Genomic DNA, 19626 nt, shown 5'->3' with positions numbered 1-19626 from the left:
GAACGATCGAGTCGAGTATCACTGGAGTATTGTATCTGTTGAGGCCCATCTTCTGTCTTCTTGAATTCTCTTGTATCTATGAGGCCATGAAGGTAATAGTACAGGCTCTGCTGGCTTTCAGCTTCGTACAACAGTGGGTATCCATAGTGGAAGGACAGTCAACCAGCTCAGTCAACCAGCTCAGGTAAGTTTCAGGTAATTAATTATTAAAAGTTGCTTCAGAAATTGAAGTGTAGCCTGTATAGCGCTATAGCCAGTTCACTTAAAGCTTTTTACGTCCTACCTAACCTCTATTTAGGACACGACATAAAAAAATTAATTAATTAACCGTTGGAGGTCAGAATAATTATTGCCTAAGATCGAGGGTGTCGCATATTTGGAGGGTTGCCTTAAATGTGCCCATGGGTAACCCAATATTGTGAATGAGGCCGGGATAGTCACTAAAATTCAATTATATATACAGTGCATCCAGCTTAGAGAGTAGATTACCACAAATTTGTGAGTAGCTGTACTTAAGTGTAAATATCTTTCGATTGGAACATTTCTAAGAAATGCTGTTGATACCAATGTGTAGGTGAATGACTTTTTTAGCTTTAAAAGTTCTCTGGTAAGTTTACAAATCAATGGGCTACATTTTGATACCAAGAACATCCTCTATGCTTATTCCATTGTTGAGATATCACTGAAAAACTACATATTCTACTAAGTACTGTCTTAATAAAGTGATTAAAGCGTCATTGGTTTGTGGTTTGCAGCTGCTGATGTCATCAAAACAGTAAATTATGTAGCTTTTCAGTGTTATCTCAGCAATGGTATAGGATGTTCTTGGTATCAAAATGTAGCCCATTAAACTTAATTACTACAGAAATTTGAAAGCTAAGCTATTAATTTTTCAGAAGTTATTACTCTAACCAAAAGTGTACCTGAAAACCAGTAAATCATGAATTATAAACACTGTGAACATATGTAAGACCCTAAAAGGGATGGTCAGGATACCTAAACCATTGAACAATTATGTGATGAAGTCTAGGACCTTAGCTGTACAAGATTACTGTTTTATTACTCTAACCGATTACCCACTATAACAATTTGCTGTTGTTCTATTAATCACCACAAACCCACCACCTTATGTTTCCATGGAAACATTTTTGAGTATGTTGTAGCTTGTTCATTCACCTACACATTGGTATCAACACCATTTCTTAGAAATGTTCTGATCAAAAGATATTTACATTTAAGTACAGCTACTCACAAATTTGTGGTAATCTACTCTCTAAGCTGGATGCACTGTACATGGTAAGGAGAATATTAATGCACATTCGTTAAAACTTGTGACAGAACATAGTCAGGGAAGTAAAGTGAAATTTATTTTGTACCACGTGCTTGACAACTCGTTGTAATAGTAATTGCACCATACAATGCGTAAAGGTATTACTGTATATCTTCTAATTTATCGGACAGCAAAAAATAATTGTTTTGGAAATTGTCCAGGTATAATTGGAACAAGGTATAATTGGAACAGATTTTTATAGAGCATGCGAAGTGTCCGGAATAATTAGAACAACTGATTTACTGTACATGTACATGTATTCCTTGCATGAGGCTTCTTCTAATCTCACTTAAACCTAACACTAACACTAACTGCTTAGATCATGTTGGCTATTAGAAAGCCTTAATTCTGGGCTTGTCACGGGACCCTGAAGTTTAGACACGTAGCTGTACCCAATGGGAAATAATGTATGTTTGGATTTGTCAGTCAAAACGTATTATTGTGTCGCTTTATGTAACAGTGACCAATCATGTGTATCACTTGAAATACAGCATTACACTGAGAGCTAGGTAAAGGTAGATATCTATGGTACGTACGTTGATGGTACATGTACATTTAATAACATTTTAGTTAATGTACATGTACCTTGTATGTATAGGGACATTGTCCTGGACACCATTCACATGTAAAAGAGAGAATAATCCCATCCTCTTCACAATAAAGATGGGCGATTGTAATATCCTCCAGTCTGAGAATGGATTACCCTGCTCCATGGATCTCATAGAGCGCATGGTTTTGCAAGGACTGTGCTTCAGCAACGGTGTCGATTCGTATGTATGCAACGTCAACAGCAACTACACTGGTGATCCTCCCTGCTGTGTGTCACACTTTAGTGATGGTAGGAACTCCAGCTACTGCGGGCCAAGTGAGTCCGTAATGTTATATTGTACGTAGTGCATGGGTACAACCTCCCCTCAGGCAGCACTACTGAAGCCGTCTCCACTCAAGACACTACTGATCTGATAGGACAAGGTACATGTAAAGTTTATGACTATTGTCTATTCTATTTACTTCTGAGTTTTGTGCAGACACGTCACCTACAGCCTCAACTGTGCCCAATGTCAACAGTACAGCAGGTACATAAGTAAAGTATTGTTCATGTTCTGATTTCATTCGCTCGTCTTTCTCACTGCAGATATCCCTGACCCACCCATGAAGGATGATAATGGTCATATTTATAGGATCCCTATCGTGTACATGTCTAATAATTATCTCCACTCCTTCAGACCCATACATTCCAGCATATTGTGTTGCTGGAATCATCACCCTTATCATTGTGGTGGTGGCGGTAGTATTCAGCGTCTGGTGGTGTTATCGTACATGTAAACCTGGACGTAGACGTAGTGTCCCTCCGTCAGTTTGTGGTGATAAACAGAATCCTGGTGGAGGTCAAAACCCACCTAATCAAGGTTGATAACAAAACTTCAAACAGAGTTGTGTGCATAACATTGATAAGGATAATTATTTGTTATGCGTAGAAAATCCAACTGTTGTGATTCCTATGGAAAATAGAGGTGCTGCCGGGGCCGGGGGTATTGACACTGACGGTCATAGACAATCCAGTCCATCTCAGGAGAATCCCCAGGATGCAGTAAGATTAACAAGCCACTCTTACGTGTTGCCATGTGTTCTTTAACTTGCAGTCTCAAGGTGGATCGCAAGTACCGGCTACTACCAATACGAAACAATCTTCTAGTGAATTTCCAAGACGAAGACGCAAGGTATATATAACTCTTTCAGAAGTGTAAACATTTACAATTGCTGTCTTTAATCTAAGCCTCTGACTACATATGAGGAAACGAGACGTAGGCCCCCACAACCTAGACAGGAAGTCACTGAGCCTGAAAAAGGTAATAGCATGTACAATGCTGTCAGTACTTTGATGACACATTTGATACATGTATCTGTACAGAATTGAAAAGTTCGACTAGGACTGTGCCTTTCAGTAAGGAATCCGGTTACACATCTGAATCTGTCATGATACAGCCTTTCTCTGATAACTACGAGCCTCCTGACGATTTAACCATTCAAGAAGTAAGTCCATGTGGTGATTTCATACTTTGTTATTGATAACATATGTACGTCATTGCCTCTGTAGGACACGTCTTCCTCCAGTGCTTCTCAAGCGTCTGATGATGGCTCACCCTATGGTATGTATATGCTCTACACTCAGTACGTGTGTAACAAAATAATATTGCTTTGGTGCATTTGTACTTGGGACACAAGCCTAGTGGTAACGTGTAAGACGGTCATTGTAGTGAATACATTACCACCCATGTGATACAAGCAGAAGTGTGTTCAGTAGGGTAGCTGTGTACACAGTGCATGCATGTACACTGTACAATTCTTTAAAATGCACACCTTACATGTACACACAGTGGGCCTGCCACATGCTAGACTCCGAGTAGCATTTTTGCTTTTATTTCAATTAAGGGAGGTGAAAAAAGGGTTGTACATGATGTACATGCCCATACGTATACTGTTATAGTGTACCTGAAGGAGCATGTGCTTCTGGTGCAGGTGCATGTAATCTAATGTTTATTGTATCTATTTTGAGTGCAGTCCCTCTGCCGCTCAAGTCATCGTCTCTGGTTCGAAAGCTGAACAACAAGGACCTCGTGACAGCACATATGAGCCACCTGGGTGAGTCATGCACTACTTAGCTTGATAACTCAACTATACCATGATTAAGATGCTCATACGTAGAGCATTCACCACGTGCGTGCGTTGAGCTTCATTGCACAGCAGCAAACAGATACTGTAATTATCTTAACATTATGGGGGATGATCGTGAATCTATAAAGCAACGATTAGATCGATTTTGTCACCTTCAAAGATCGCCTACACGTTTCAACTATAAGTAGCCTATTATTTTTCAACACTGTCTCATTAGCAGTTAAAGCAGTTAATTATGCAGTCCACGAAAGTGTCTAACAGCTCACACGCACACACACACACACACACGCACGCACACACACACACACACGCACGCACACCACACACACACACACACACGCACACACACATCAATCACTCTACCCCTGCTGTGCACGCACGGGGTAAAAATGAAGTCCCCCATCAAATGTTATACTGAACACTACTCTTGTTCTTTGTTATTACAATGTCATAAAAACCCATACAGAGTGTAAAGATGATATCCAAGAGAAACCTTCGATTACCCCTGTCGTACAAGGTCATATGCAGAGTTTGGATCAAGGTGAGCATCTGTGCTTTCAGACTTTTTTTTTGCTGCATTTGTGCCCGGCAGTATAGTTTCACTATAGATTGAAGAGTTTAGAGGGATAGGAAACAGTTGGTATTCTCGAATACATCCGCGCTACGCTGCGGTTTAATCATATCACAACAATACCTATTTCTACACCCAGTGCATAATAAACTACAAGTAACTGTGCTTAGTCCGTCCAACTCACTTATATTTCAAGGTCTATACCTATTGTAGTAATCATAACCAGCACGCTTACACGTTACATGTTACATTAGCTCTAAAACAGCCTTGGGAACTTATAAAGTTCTTTATTCTTTTTACTGGGTGTGGTCAGTCATTAGCAAGTACTACACGTGGCTCATGGACTAGGCGTGTTATAAATTGCTGAAAGAGATGATGTCTCGAGGAAACACAACTTTCTTATATTTTGAGGGAGTTACCCGGCAAAATGTTGCTTAATAGCCTTGTTCATAGGGCGTAACGCAGATAGTTTTCGAGGCTCCACTGCAGATTCAATGTAAAATCATCACGTGCACCACTCCGTTTCCTATCCCTCTAACTCTTCAATCTATGGTTTCACCTACATGTACTGCCATCATAATTAGTATGATTTCATAATGAATGGGAGTGTGTATAATTATATGAGTGTCTGATTAACAGTGTGAGTCTGGTACGACAGTTCCTATTCTGTGTATCTATTTCAGTACTACATGTACGTAGCTTTTGCGTGCACGTGTGTATAGCCTAGGGCATTATCTCGAGGTGTGTTTACGTGGACTCCACTTCTTATCGTTCCTCAGATGACCCAGAGGCAGAAGCACTTGTAGTCCAACAGAAGGTCAAGGTTGGAGAGGACACCTCAAGTGCTGTGGCTCACAAACAACGGAGCTGCTTTAAATCAGGAGGTACAGGTATGACTCAGTTCAGTGTGCTAGTACCTGATGAACAGTAATAATGACGATTTCAGGCTGTTGTATTAAACTGTGATTGTATAAACATATTATAGCGAGTGCACAAAGCCTCACACGTCCTTTATAAGTATTGTTCTCTTAACGTTCTTAGATGACGAGACTCGTGGCTCTGTCTCTCGGAAGGACCCACTGAAGAAGCACAAGTTCCCACCAGCTCACCTTGGCACTGTGGGTGTGGCTATCACATGTGCACTGATCTTGGCTACATTTATGTGTCACGGAAGAGGCTACACTTCCCATCCCTCTTTTGGTGAGTGCCCCCTGTTGACATAATGCCAGCATAGTCTCACAGAAACCCCCAACAATGCACGAGGTGCCCATGCTGCAATGCAGAGCTATTTTATACGCACTATGTAACCAGTTCTATACACCTTGCTGCCTGCCTCGTTGAAACTACATGTACTGGCCCTCACTTGATCTGCATGTACATGTACCTAGCAAGCATGTGTAGCACGTGCTTAGAATGGCAGGACTTACTGCTTAATTGGCAGTGGCTTATAGCTACCCAGAAGGTCTACAAGAATATATTTATGACTCTCGCCAATTCACCACAGAATGCTGCATTGTTAATTGCACGCTCATTACTTTTTGCGAATAACCATTTTCAAAGTAAAAGGTTATCTCTAGTAAGAACATGCCAATAGACTTGTACATGTCGGTACTTACTCGCATTTAGAATCTGTAGACAAAAAAGCTCACATGAAACTTTTGCCAGTTATAACGTACATGTCTTGTTATTTATTGAAGTTTATTTGATTGCAGCATCTAAGTACCGATGGCTTGATAGAGGCACACCCTGGATTAGAGCTCTTGCAGACAGACTGACATACCCCCAGAACCTAGGACCAGCTGCATACTGTGGTATCTTCCCGATGACCCTAACTACGTTAATATCCCTCTACGACCAATGTCAACATAAGACTGCCGACCCAACTTTGAACGATCAAGGTAAAAATTCATAAACATTGATGACTACCGTATAGCGGGTAATTTTCGGGGGACAAAATATTTGTGGTTCAGGAATATTGAGACATTTCGTGGGTAATATTTTCGTGGTTGCTGCTTGGATTGTAGGTAAAGGTAGGCAAGGTCGCTTCATTCGTGGGTAAAATATTCGTGGTCAGACCTCCAACCACGAAAACCACGAATATTTTGCCCCACGAAAATTATACGGTATATCGCACAATTATTGCCTTTATTTTCCCATTGAAATTGTGGCGTTTAATAGAGGAAATAAGATTAGTCGCATAACGTTTCGTAGCCTTATGGTTTATTGAATTATCAGATTGTGCCCCAGCATATGGCCTGCAATTTGCCTGCCCCGTTTATTGGCTCACTTGTTATCCCCTGTTTCGGATTCCGCCTCAGCGATGTAATGTAGGACATGATACGTTTATATAAATATTTGTACAGCTATTTGTACAGCTTAGAATCAATGGTGACATAAAATATATTGTGCATAAGCAGTTTTAATTTTCAAATCATGCTCTACAACACAATTTAAAAATTAATAACCCGACACCTACAATCCAATGTCAGTGGTAGGACAAGCCACTACTGCTGCTTAGCAGAGGAAGTCCGACATGCGTGCACGAATCACTACAAGTTCAGTGCATTGTGGCCTGGACGTTATCACGCGACCGCAATGACATCAATGTACTGAACTTGTAGTGATTCGTGCACACATGTCGGACTTCCTCTGGTTGCTTAGCGTCCAACGGGAAGTGTCAGCAATTTGTTGTTTAAAAGTCAATTCCTTGTAAAAATTTGCCATCAGCATGTACGAATGCATGTTTGCTAGTGAAACCATTGTGAATCAGCAGAAAATTTAACACTTTGCAGTCTAATTTTTGTGTTCTGGCAAGGATCGTGATGTCATAGAAATACTAGATTTAATTTTTGCGAAAAATATTTGCTTATTTTTGATGCTCATTAGTAGTCATAACACATTCTAGTGATATCATTGCCTATCTATATTTTACGTGTAGTTTGGAAATCAGTAAACAAAAAGCTCACGTGAAACGTTTCAGTAACATGACACATGTACATTTATCGGAGGTTATTTGATTGCAGCTTATAATTACCAATGGCTTGATAGAGGCACCTGGATCGGAGCTATTGCGTACCCATTAATGTTTGGCTCCCCTAATCTACGATTAGCTGTATACTGTGGAATCATACTGACAACAATGGCCCTCATCATCATGGCAACAACACTCATCTCTCTGTTTGACCAATATCAGCCTGGGCCTATTTGTGCTCCTTCAGGTGTACGGCATTGTGTGTCTCTGGGTAAGTGTTTTTCATATTTGTTGTGCTGCATTGTACATTTATTGTATATATTATATAGGATTTGATATTTACACATATCCTAGCTGAAAGCTCCTTGTGGTAGAATTTCACATGCACGATATGTAGGGAAATTGTTCTCTCTTTCATTGCAGCTGCTATAAAGTCCTGCAGATGGACTGGCATAGCACCTCATGTGAACCTCCCTGCCCACCAGATTGCAGCCGTTTTAATTGTAGGGTAGAACTGGCAGTGGTACTCATTTACCATCTGCGTACCAAACTGTGAATTTTCTTTGTGAATTGTGAATTGTGAATTGTTCTGAATTGAATGTAGACTCCATGTATATACATGTATAATAAGTGTATCATTATGATCATTTGGATAGGCCTATAATACTAGCCGCGGTTTATACTTATGGGCTGAATTAGCTTCGATTCCAGGCCGCAGTTTAAGGCGCTTGAATCGAGGCTAAGGCTGAATATAAAAGCAGAATGCTGCAGCAAAATAGTATTCCACTATCAAACAGAGACTCAGAGGATTAGACGAAATGATGGCTTCACTATTGTTATGGAGTTTGTACTTGTTCCTAAGTGTACTATCTCATGCTACTGCACAAGAAATAATTCGTGAGTATTATATTATTATAATCATACAGCATCAAATGCATATTAAAAACTAGATAGTAATAATTATGCATGGATGAGATAGTACAATATTCTTTTATCAGCTAACTTTTCTATGCTACAGAAGTTTCCTTTGAATTTGAGGTCGAACACGTTGTCATCAATGGCAATGGAGCCGTTGCTCGCTGCACGGTAACTGGCTACGACTCATCACTGAACACTATCTCTTCCTTCATCTGGAAACACAACAATACAATCATAGACCTAAGCAGCAGCACTAGGCACAGCGAGTCTGGGAGCGAAAGAACGAAGAGGTTGGATATTACTTCACTGATGTTCAATGATGCAGGGAGCTACAGTTGCATTGTTGAATTTGTTAATCTTCAGCAAGTATCATCTACTACAGATACACTTCGAATTGGAAGTAAGAAATTTTACATGGGTTCTTCTATGATAAAAATAAGTCATAATTATGACTATAACGTTATAGTTCACAGTTCTGTATTATTAAAGTTCTATTAATTTGTAGCTGAGATTACAGTGGAAGCTGAATCCCCCCAGTATGCTGTAGCTGGTCAGACCGGAGAGCTGAGATGCACTGCACAATCTTCTCCCTCACCAAGCATCAATTGGTACAGAGTTGAAAGTGATACCCTCCTCTTGCAACAGTTTGACTCAACTGCCAGTGATTTTGGCGTGTATCGAATTTCCAACGTGCAGACAGATGATGCTGGCCTCTACAAATGTCGAGGATCGTACAGCTTTGGGAGCGAGGAGAAAGAAATTCAACTAATTGTTCTAAGTAAGTTATATAAGTATGTAAACGCATCCATGTGGTTTACTGCTGCCCTTGTGATTTTTTTGTTTGGTATACCCAGAGGAATATTTTCGTGTTTGTGGTTAATAGAAACCAAGCTATAGTGTTTGTGTTTGTGGTGAAGTCTCGTTTCATTCCTCTTTCCGAGAATTAATTCAACTATGAAAGTTAAAGGGAAACGTGTGTGTATACAAACAATGGCCCCCACATACAATTGCCCAACACTCATTCAAATAAATTATAGAAAGTGCCCAACAACGGAAAAATTTGAGTCAAGCATCCCTCATAATTCCCGAAGCCTTTGGCAAATTAGCCAAAATTGAGAGGTTTCTTCCTGTTGCATAATAATATTATTAGCAGTAAAATCAATCGGATTGATACAGACAAAATAAATAAGAATATCACGGTATATGTATGAGGCTACCAATGGATCGCTATGTCTTGACTCGGGGGGGGGGGGGGGTGAGTGGTCTCGATCATGGGATGTTGTTCCTTGTGCTTCTCACTATTGATAGATTCACTGTATAGGATCATTAGCATTGTATAGCCAGCTCCCTGGCCACGGCATTGTCCGTGAGAAACCTCGGTTGATAAAACAGGAAATAGTTTACTTCCCACTTGAGATCAGTGTCTCACATAAGTGGCTGTTGTGGTCTCCCGTTTGCACGTATAGTGCTTCACTTTGTTTACTACAACAACTTGAGCAGCCAGGTTAATTAGCTAGTATCCATTGCTTAAGACGCTCTGCAACAAAGTTTAATTATAATTATGTGGCAATACAATCAAGCATGACAGGAATTGATTTGAGAGTGTGTGAATTTTTGAGCAGTAGCTACAGTTCAAATTTCAAGTACCAGCACACGTTATGTGTAGGGTATCTGTTTACATTGTTGAGTGTCACCTTCCTTTCTACTCTTTCAAACTCACTGCATACAAAACTAATGACCTGTAGCAAATGCTTGTAGTCAAATGTCACTGTGTTCGGTTCAACCAATGTATAGTTGTGTCCGACACGTCGACCTTGGAGCCAGCGAGTGTGGGAGAGATTTTAATGCTTCTGTTAGTCACACTTGTATAAATGTTGTCAACAGCAGTCAACATGTAATTACCTCTCGATTATGTTGTTAGCACCCATAGTGTGCATGTGTGCACTTCATATACATGTAGTCATTGGATGCCGTATACATTTGTCGAAGAAATCAGTCTGTGAGTGTATTAATAGTATATCTTCACTACTGCAGATCGACCGACTGTCACTGGAACACAGTTTGATGAAACAGTAATGGTGGGAGCTACTTTCAACCTCTCCTGCACTGTCAATGATGATGCAACTACAGCTGTTCACCGTTTGAATCACTCGTGGACGTTCACACCGCACGACTCTACAGAGAGTGCACGGTTAACTGGAACTCGATACAGTATCGATGCTACTAGTGGTAGCCTAACTGTAACGGGAGCTTCGTACGATGATGCTGGTGTGTACTCATGCGAAGTCAGTAATGCAGCAGGAAATGATACGCAAAACAACATGGTTTCTATTGAAGGTAAGTATCAAAACAGCACAGCTATACATAGCTATAATAGTTTGGTGCAAGGTTAAGTACATAATTATACAGTCATGTATGTGTGGGGTGTGTGTGTGGGAGCTTGTTGAAGCTATTGAAGAAATCGTACTAATTTACTACCAATTTGTAGCCAACTAAATTTCAAGTGGGTCGTTTATGTGCATCATTCAAGAAACAAATCCAATTAACCATACTGTTTAAGTTAACTTATTTGCTGTGAGGATCGCATTCACTGAAACATTATCCTAGTGTAAGTGTGAGAGCCACTTAACAAACAATTTAGTCTGTTGACACGTTGCGGTAGTGTTGGTTAACACAAGCATTGGTCTTCTCACATATCACACTATGAAGCACTATATAGATATAGCAGAGAGAGCCTAAATATATTTTCACTATCAAATGATGCTTATGTTATTACATGTTTAGCCATTTACACGGTGTGTTAATAACGACGCCTTATGGTGGCATTAGTAACACAAGCATTGATCTTTTCACAGCCGGGAGGCCAAAATAGATTTTCACTATCCGATGCTTATAATTATGCTACAGTATTTATTTCCGGCTCTCTGAAGTACGACCACCTCGATATACCGGCCAGGCACGGATTGCTAGCTAGGTGTTTACTGCAAAAAACTCACCCTGAAATGCGGCCGTTTGCTATTCCGTTTACTGGCTGTCCCAAACTAGTAATTATTACGCCCGGATATGAAGTTTTGGGTGTGGTTTGACAGATAAAATTGCTAATAGATAGCATAATGATTCATTATCTTCGAGATAGAACCACCATTAGATTCGAGGTAGGGTCGTTTTTTAGCCGCAGCTATTTTCAGAAATGTGGCCAAGCTGCACTGTTCCAAGGGTGGCCGGATTAACGAGAGTCTATTGTATACCATTTGCATGAACGCATGGTGTGTTATTAACAACAATGGAGCTCTATTCATGTGAGGTATCCCATTGATTTGCATAATAATTTATGGTGTGTTAATATTGATAATCAATGAGGTATGGTTGTAGCTGCTCCATGTGTGGTAAAGTAAAGTAAGTACTTTTGGCACAACGATTTCACTTATTAGGCAGTAAGTGCAAAATGCTGTGAATTGGTAACGAGAGAACGCTCGTGCTCCATTGAAAGAGTCGGGCCATCAATTCATAACTGTTCTGGATCATAGAATGCCTTTCACATGTTGAATTGGTTCAATGCATACACCCCCTAGTGTAAGCTCTGTACCCATTAGTCTTTGTAACTACTAGCCACCAGGAAATGCAATACCAAGGAAAGCTCAGCAATTAATTAAGCTATAATACTCTAAAGCATGTACCTGTACATGCAGAATGTATAATTAATTATTGATAGTATTTGGGATTAGTTTTCTGAGAAGATTAGCTCTGGCACACTATATTTACTATAAGTGAGTTAATAATGTCTGCAAACAAATTATTAAACTTGTAGCTGGGTTCTTTGAGTGCAATTAAATTGTGTTTACAATTGGCTCTTAATTAACTAATTGATGATCTGAGGTTAGTCAATTGCACCTGGATTGCAACTTACAACTTACACCATTATTCTAAGCAGCTTTGGATATTGAAAAAAACTACATGTATAAAAAGCAGGTTAATTAGTGATGTTGTAGAAAACTTAACGCGAATGTCTGATATAATTATACAGTGCGTATATTATTATTTTAGTACCCCGCTCCTAGCGTCTAAGAGTCAGACCATGTAGTGTCACCTGCTATAGGCGTACCGTTATATGGTCACTCGGTTATTGTATTGGTAGGGGTTGAATGTCATAGGGACAATAGTTCGTTGGCATTAATTATATTCCATCCAGTTAACAATACAAGTTCCCACACACTCAGGTTATTGTATGGTAATTAAATTATGTGCTCTTTGCATATCATTATACCATTCATAGCTGTATATAGTACATTGTGTTAGTAGCTGAGGGCACTTTAAGGTACATGTAAGTTAAGCATTAGCTACGTATACGGTCAATAGCGTCTTTGCATAATTATTTATACAGCCTGTATATTGTACATTGTGTTTGTAGTTGAGGGCACTTTAAGAGTTAAGTTCCGTATTGTATGGGTTTGCAGGTACATTGACCTTAACGCACATGTCATGCAGTAATGTATAAAAGTTGTCTTGTTTAACATAATTATTATGATGACTACCGAAGGAAAACAAATTATAATGTCCACAGAGGTAGGGGCTCACAATTACTAACCGGTAGCTGTAGCTAGTGCACACTTGTCCATGCTGCACACTCTGTTGACAGTGAGACAAATACTGACAAAACCGGAGATCTGGGAAACAATGCCGGAAATGCACTCTAAGGTATAAAAAGAGAGGGCTGAATCACTAATTAAAAGCAGTGATGGCTATTTCGTATAGTGGAGAGTGCTTGATAAAATGTGTATCTATTTTTACTTGTGAGCAACTATAATTATAGTACTTCAATACGCAAGCTAATTAAGTGACTAGCGAGGCAGAGAAGTGCAGCTGTACAGAGGTGATAGGTACACAGGTGCATGCAGTGATTTTCACTAATTCTCCAGTGAGAATTTGTCAGTGTAAGGTTAATTAGATTGGTGTGACCAAAGTCATGTACAGCAAAGCTTCACTCATTGTTAGCAAACCATAAGCAAGAGTTTGGCATGAGTTTTGTCTATGTGTGGTGAACAGATGCCTACTGCAGTGCAGCTGGTCCTGTAGCTACTAGCTGCTATTGCTAAGTGTTGCTTATACTTGTGGGGTCTTGTTTTTGTACCTCTATAGAATTTGTATGGTTGCTGTTGACATTGTCGTACAAGGCACTGTAAAAACTAAAACTTGGTGCACCATTTTGCCAGATATAGGTACAACATTACCACATTCAAACACCACGCCAATTACGGGGCGTTTTAGCAGGATCGAGTTCGGTTTTCGAGCAGTTTCGATTCTAATTCGTCATCATACCTTGCCTCCTTTGGTGTCATTGACTGTTCCATACCACTGTCGACACTTAACTCCAACGGCATACAGAATCTTTTACTTCCCTCTTAGCCTACAACATACACATACTGTGGCCGGTACTCAATCGCCAAAACATTGTATAATTTATATTGCAAGTGAGAGATTGCGGCACTCAATTTCCTCCTATACGGCTAATCTAGCTGTCTTTCAGTGAATGCGCTCAAACATGTCTTTATGAACAGCAAACAAAATATCAAGTAGCGGAGGTTATCACTCTAATCATTGCTAGTTTTGTATACGTTGTCTGGTTACTACGATTTACCTGAGTCCTCAATCAGTACATGTACTAGGAAAGAATCAGTACAATTATATAATTATAATTATCGGACTGATCCACTAAGTTCTCTGTCTCCATAACAAATGGTGCTCTTGAGTCAATTGAGCCAATTTGAGAGCCATAGAATGAAAGTCTCCAGCTGCAATTAATTAGTGGTGGCCCAGGCAACACATTTGTGGTCAACTTGTGTAGACCAGAAAGCCTACACTAAACCCATACACATTCTTTGCAGATGTTGGTCAAGTAGATTTCAATGGTTGAAGCCAGTAATAGGCTTGATGAAAGAAGTTTGTGGCTAATGATGAGCTTCTGGGCTGCTGCATGGTTACTGTACGATTGCTTTGAGCTATATATCTGTCTCAAAAAGTTGACCACAAGCCAATTAGGCTCGAATTTAATTTGACCCACACAATTAAGCATAAAAATTTTATCAATAGTAGAAGTTATATTATTCTATAGTCTTAATGATTCATTCTTATAGGGGCGCCCTTCATCACCTTGGAGACTGGACTAATCACGCAGGGAGTCAGCAGTACTGCCAGTAAAGTGTATCTTGACTGTCCATTCATTGGAAACCCCAGTCCAACCGTAGCTTGGTACGATGGTGAGAGACTGATTGCCGAAGACTCGAAATATCGGATTCATGAAAATGGAACGTTAGAGATATCGGACTATAATGTTTTAGATACTGTGACTTATCGCTGTGAAGTAAACAACGAACATGGGATGGACGATCGTAACTATGATTTCCAACTATGGGGTAAGTGGATGAAATAGTTGTATAGTTATATAAGTGCTAATAGCAATTGAGGTTTGTCTCTATCTGTGTTTACTTACTCTAATCATAGTTCAGAGAAGGTACCACACAAGTACCTCGATTATACTAAATCAATAGTCACAACGTGCAACAATTAATGACTTTACTGTTGAGTTTTGCATTGGATCAGAGGTCTCTTGATCAAGCCTAATCTCGATCTTCCTCTGATGTAGTCTGAAGGTAGTGGTGGACAGCATTGTTGGGGAAACCTATTGTTATTGTGTGTGAACCAATAGCCTGTGGGCATAATAGTTGTTGTGCTGTAGTAGACAAACAAAATGGATAGTAACTAACCAAATATTTGTGTTTTGAGGAGCATGGGAAAATGTTTATTTGTGGCACCAGCATTAGTTATCAATGGAGGATGTGGGATGAAATTCTTCTTATATAGTGAAAAAGACAATAAGCTTTGTCCAACCACTCTAGATTATGGAACATGGGAGGGTAGTCCAAGCAAGACAGGATTATAGGATGCCAGAACAGGTTACTACATGTAGAGCCTATATGAGTGGTCGGTGTGCAGCTTACTCTTCGCACTATGTGATATAAGACTAATTCCATCTATAAATCGATTTCCTCTCAAAACGTTAAAGACCTACAGTGTAGAAGGTGTATTCCCTGTGGCTATAACAACCATACTACCACATCGCGGGCACTTTTATGATATCATTGCACATGCATGCAGTGTGGGTACCTACATATAGTACATGATACTGTTTTAACTGCGTATTCCAGCCTATGGGAACAATTTTTGTTGTATGGCCTCTACATTTCTACATTGCTGCTCTATTGCCATGAAATTACACAATGGTATAGTTAATAGCTTCATAAATATCATAGATTAATAATTATAGGGAGATGTGCACACAAATTACTTTCTCTAACTGTGTATTGCATGCTCTACAGAAATCTCATCGGAACCTAGCAACCTGGTGCTGACAATTGACCCCAACGATGACAGGACAGTGACACTGACTTGGAACGCGCCAACGGAGATGTCTGGGTCGATATCGTTTAACAGCGCTGAGTTTTACGTCGTTGAGCAAAGCATAAATAACGAAGAGTATGCCCAGGTAATAATTGACAGTGTACAAGGAACTGTACTTATAAATCTAAACCATACAAATTCAGTATTGTTTTGGTGTAATTACATTGTATGACAGTTAATTGAAATGCAGCTGCCAACAGTTAGCGAGGGCACTATATACACGATTGGATTGTTTACCCATCTAAATACATACATGTAACTTCCCAGCAGCTGGGAGATGTAATAAAGCGTCCAATCAGATTAATTTTTCATTGTAGAATGCCGTGGGAACGGCCATTGTGTTTTATTAAAAAAAGAGCCGCTGTATACAAACATTTGCAAAGTTGACCATACACACATCACTATTGCTTCAGTTTGTGGTCAGGCTGCATCCGTTTCACTGTATGTACAAATGCCCTCAAGCTAACAATGGGATGTACTGACAAGTATAGAACAACATAATTATTTTATTAAGCCAAAACTTTATTGCCAGAGACACGACTTTACTAAGTAACTGTTGCATTGCACCCAATTCCATGAGCTATGTCAGTTCATGTCATAATTGAGCATAATTATTTTTTGATTATGAGTGCACTATAATTTTTGAACCATTTTCACCCATGCAGGTTGAAACTGTCCCCTCCACCTCTGTTACCCTGTCGGAACTGTTGCCTGGGGAGACCCACACCTTCCGAGTGATGGCTGGGAACATTGCTGGACTCAGTACTCCCTCCGTTACTGTCACACACACACCAGCTCCAAGGGGTGAGTGTGTATGGATTGTGTGCAGATCGATTGATAGCACTCAGTTTTGTGTGGGATAGATCGAGGCCAGAATTAAGAATTCTAGTAGAGCTAGTGATTTACATAATTATGACCATGAGAAATTTACAATTGTGGAATTTTGACATCTGTAGTTAGTAGCCAGAATAGTGCACCTCTAACACTGTTTTTTGTTTTATTTACTGCAAATTGCTTTGTTTACACATGCAGAGCCGAGTCTGTCCCTGTTCCAAGTCACACCCCTTCTCGATGGGCGTTCAATGCTGGTCAGCTGGGAACTGGAGTTTGATGGAGGATCTGACATTACTTCCTTCAGCATTCAGGTTAGTTGTTTGTTACTTGTAAACTTGTTGACCCTTTAACTAACACTACAATTATATTAATTTTTAAAAGTAAATAAGATGATCTTTACCATTATTATTATTAAAAGTGGTCTAGCTCAAAGTACCTAGCCAACATTATCCACTCCAGGTTCTGCTAAATGGAGACCCCTTCATCATTTTGTCAGTGGATGTGTCAGACGGGGAGCTAACTATAGTAAATCTTGATCCTGATACGGAGTACACAGTCAGTGCACTACTCATCAATGCTGTCGGACCAACCACCGCGCAAGAGACATTGGCTACTTTACCAGGTTAGTGATTGTCAGAACCCACTGAGTGCTTACTAGTTACTGTATTCTTCCCTTTACATGTATTTTCATAAGGATCTATAGTGTGTTTGGTAATGCAGTTGAGTATACAGTCCAATAGAAGACTTCAATACAGTTCATATAGTTATGTACACCTTTCTCTCTCCAGCTCTTCCCAGTCCGCCATCTTTATTGACAGTAACTCATTCCAGTGGCTACCACACTATCAGCTTCTCTATCAAGAAAGGCTCAAGTCCCATAACACATTTCATCATCAACTATACTCAATCTGCTGTCCTCACCTCACCTGAACAACTTGTAATCGCTAGCAATGACTCGAACTCTGTTATCTCCATGGAGGGGAATGGTACCAGTGGTGTTGATACTGAGCACAGTGTTGTGTTGAAGCTAGCTGGACTGGAGAAGAGTGCGGAGGTTAGAGTGGCTGGGAGGAGTGAGCTGGGAGATGGACCGTTTAGCGAAGTGGGGATGATTGAGAGCAAAGGTGAGAGGGTGAATACGACCATGCATTGATTTGTTCTTACAATCTCCGTACACTTTATATACCATTACTGTCCACTTCAATCTGTTATCGTTATCTGTAAATTTCCCTTTCGCATTTAAGACTCCAATCCCTATATACGTGTATGTGTACCTTCTATAGTATATAGTGAATTATGTTGTGTTTTCTTCTTCAGAGCATGTCATTTATGTCATCATTGCTGCGGTGGTGGGAGGAATGCTGCTTGTTGTCACGGTGATATTGACGGCAGTGATCATAGCAGTTTGTAGGAAAAAGTGCAACAGAGGAAGGAAAATTGGTGAGTGAGTGTGTACAGTTTTGACTTTACTCTCTCTCTCCCAATAGTTATTGCTTTAATTCCTACTTTGAATTGTATACGAGGATTTGATCAGTTTCATTAACCATTAACTGAAAATAGTCTCATAGCATTTCTTAGTCAAGTTTAATAAGTATGCGATAACTATACTATGATTAGCACACAACTATGTACAAGTGCTTTTTTACCGTATAGCAGAAATTTTCGAGCCGAGGGGCTTAATAATTATTTTCGCTGTTTTTTTGAGTTAGCAATCCTCGATCCAAGAAGCTTTAACTAAGCACCACGTCATTTGACCAATGAAATTTATTCAACAAAATACTTTTAGAGGCCATTCCACGAAATTTAAGTGCCTCGAAAATTTCGCACTATACAATAATTATACCATGCAATGCAAGCTCCATGCAGCTAAGCTTTTAATTGGCTTCTCACAAACACATTATTATACACACATGTACATGTACATGCAGCTATCACTGCTCGTGGAATACGACCATCTTCACTTGACTTGGAAAACGGCATAGATTCATTTGCGTAAGTAAATGCATTATACTTACTTCTTCAGTTCTAACCTCCTTCCCTCCCCCACAGACTCAAGAGTCCCCCTAATGGTCGTAGAGCCGGCTCGTTTGTACGTTCCCCCCCATTAACCCCCTCGACGACGAGGGAAGGCATTTCCTCTCCCCTCTACTCCAACTCTCTTTCTTCTTCCGTAACAAAACTGAACACTCAAAACAGCGTCAGTGGCTCTAATCTCGACACAGTCGTGGACATGCATAATGATAGCTTAACCATCAAGATTAGTGACTTTCACTCAAGTAGCAAGTCGATACCCCACAACTACAGTCCCCCTGAGGGGAACAATAGACAGCACCTGTGTCTACAGACCAGCTTGAGTGGTGACCGTAACGACGTCCGGTCTGTCGTGTCAGAGAATCACCTACTAGTGATACCTAACAACTCAAACGATAGCACCCTATCAAAGAGCACACCAATGGTGAGTTTCTAAAATTCCCGTTTTGTGAAAAATAATTTATTCTTGTGGTCTTACTAACAGATGAACAGATTATCATGTGACAGTGTGTTGGATACAATGCCTACAAGCTACATGACCGACGTTTAGGCTCATTACTTACCAATTGTACTCATAGATGTGTTTTAATATGCTGTTTTCTGTTTGAAGTAATTTGCATTTATGTGTGAACTATGTTCAGTTGCCTCAAAATAATGCCACAAAAATTAAGGCATCATGATTCATATACACGAGTTTTTCATTTGAACACATAATTAAAACTGATCAATTAAATGATGTGGTATGTCCTTTTGTGGTTTAGAATAGGGGAATAGCTGGCACTCGTGCAGTTACTGGCACAGACTCGTGATAATCTTCAGTATCCATAGGATAATATCATA

General features: G+C 39.9%; 2 protein-coding genes across 2 annotated transcripts; both read left to right on the top strand.

The window, feature by feature from the left end:
* Positions 1-42: 42 nt before the first annotated feature.
* Positions 43-8192, top strand: LOC135345844 (uncharacterized). Its single transcript, XM_064543322.1, has 18 exons — positions 43-184; positions 1929-2195; positions 2249-2302; positions 2359-2406; positions 2466-2498; positions 2557-2739; positions 2809-2921; positions 2974-3051; positions 3108-3180; positions 3243-3364; positions 3429-3480; positions 3893-3973; positions 4473-4547; positions 5357-5467; positions 5619-5777; positions 6290-6475; positions 7601-7819; positions 7972-8192. Exons 2-18 carry the CDS (start codon positions 1994-1996, stop codon positions 8058-8060), a joined length of 1878 nt encoding a protein of 625 aa, XP_064399392.1. The 5' UTR covers positions 43-184; positions 1929-1993; the 3' UTR covers positions 8061-8192.
* A 107-nt stretch (positions 8193-8299) lies between these two features.
* Positions 8300-19522, top strand: LOC135345707 (hemicentin-2-like). The gene is made up of 14 exons (XM_064543154.1): positions 8300-8445; positions 8567-8866; positions 8972-9244; positions 10501-10803; positions 14598-14876; positions 15840-16006; positions 16587-16725; positions 16954-17066; positions 17215-17377; positions 17544-17879; positions 18073-18195; positions 18684-18747; positions 18805-19210; positions 19271-19522. The coding sequence occupies exons 1-14, from the start codon at positions 8367-8369 to the stop codon at positions 19334-19336; spliced, it is 2811 nt and encodes a 936-aa protein (XP_064399224.1). The 5' UTR covers positions 8300-8366; the 3' UTR covers positions 19337-19522.
* The last annotated feature ends 104 nt before the right edge of the window (positions 19523-19626 follow it).

This window comes from Halichondria panicea, chromosome 1, assembly GCF_963675165.1.
Source record: "Halichondria panicea chromosome 1, odHalPani1.1, whole genome shotgun sequence".
NCBI classification, from domain to species: domain Eukaryota; kingdom Metazoa; phylum Porifera; class Demospongiae; order Suberitida; family Halichondriidae; genus Halichondria; species Halichondria panicea.
Note: the sequence above shows the minus strand (reverse complement) of the source record. Positions and strands in the feature narration are given on the sequence as shown.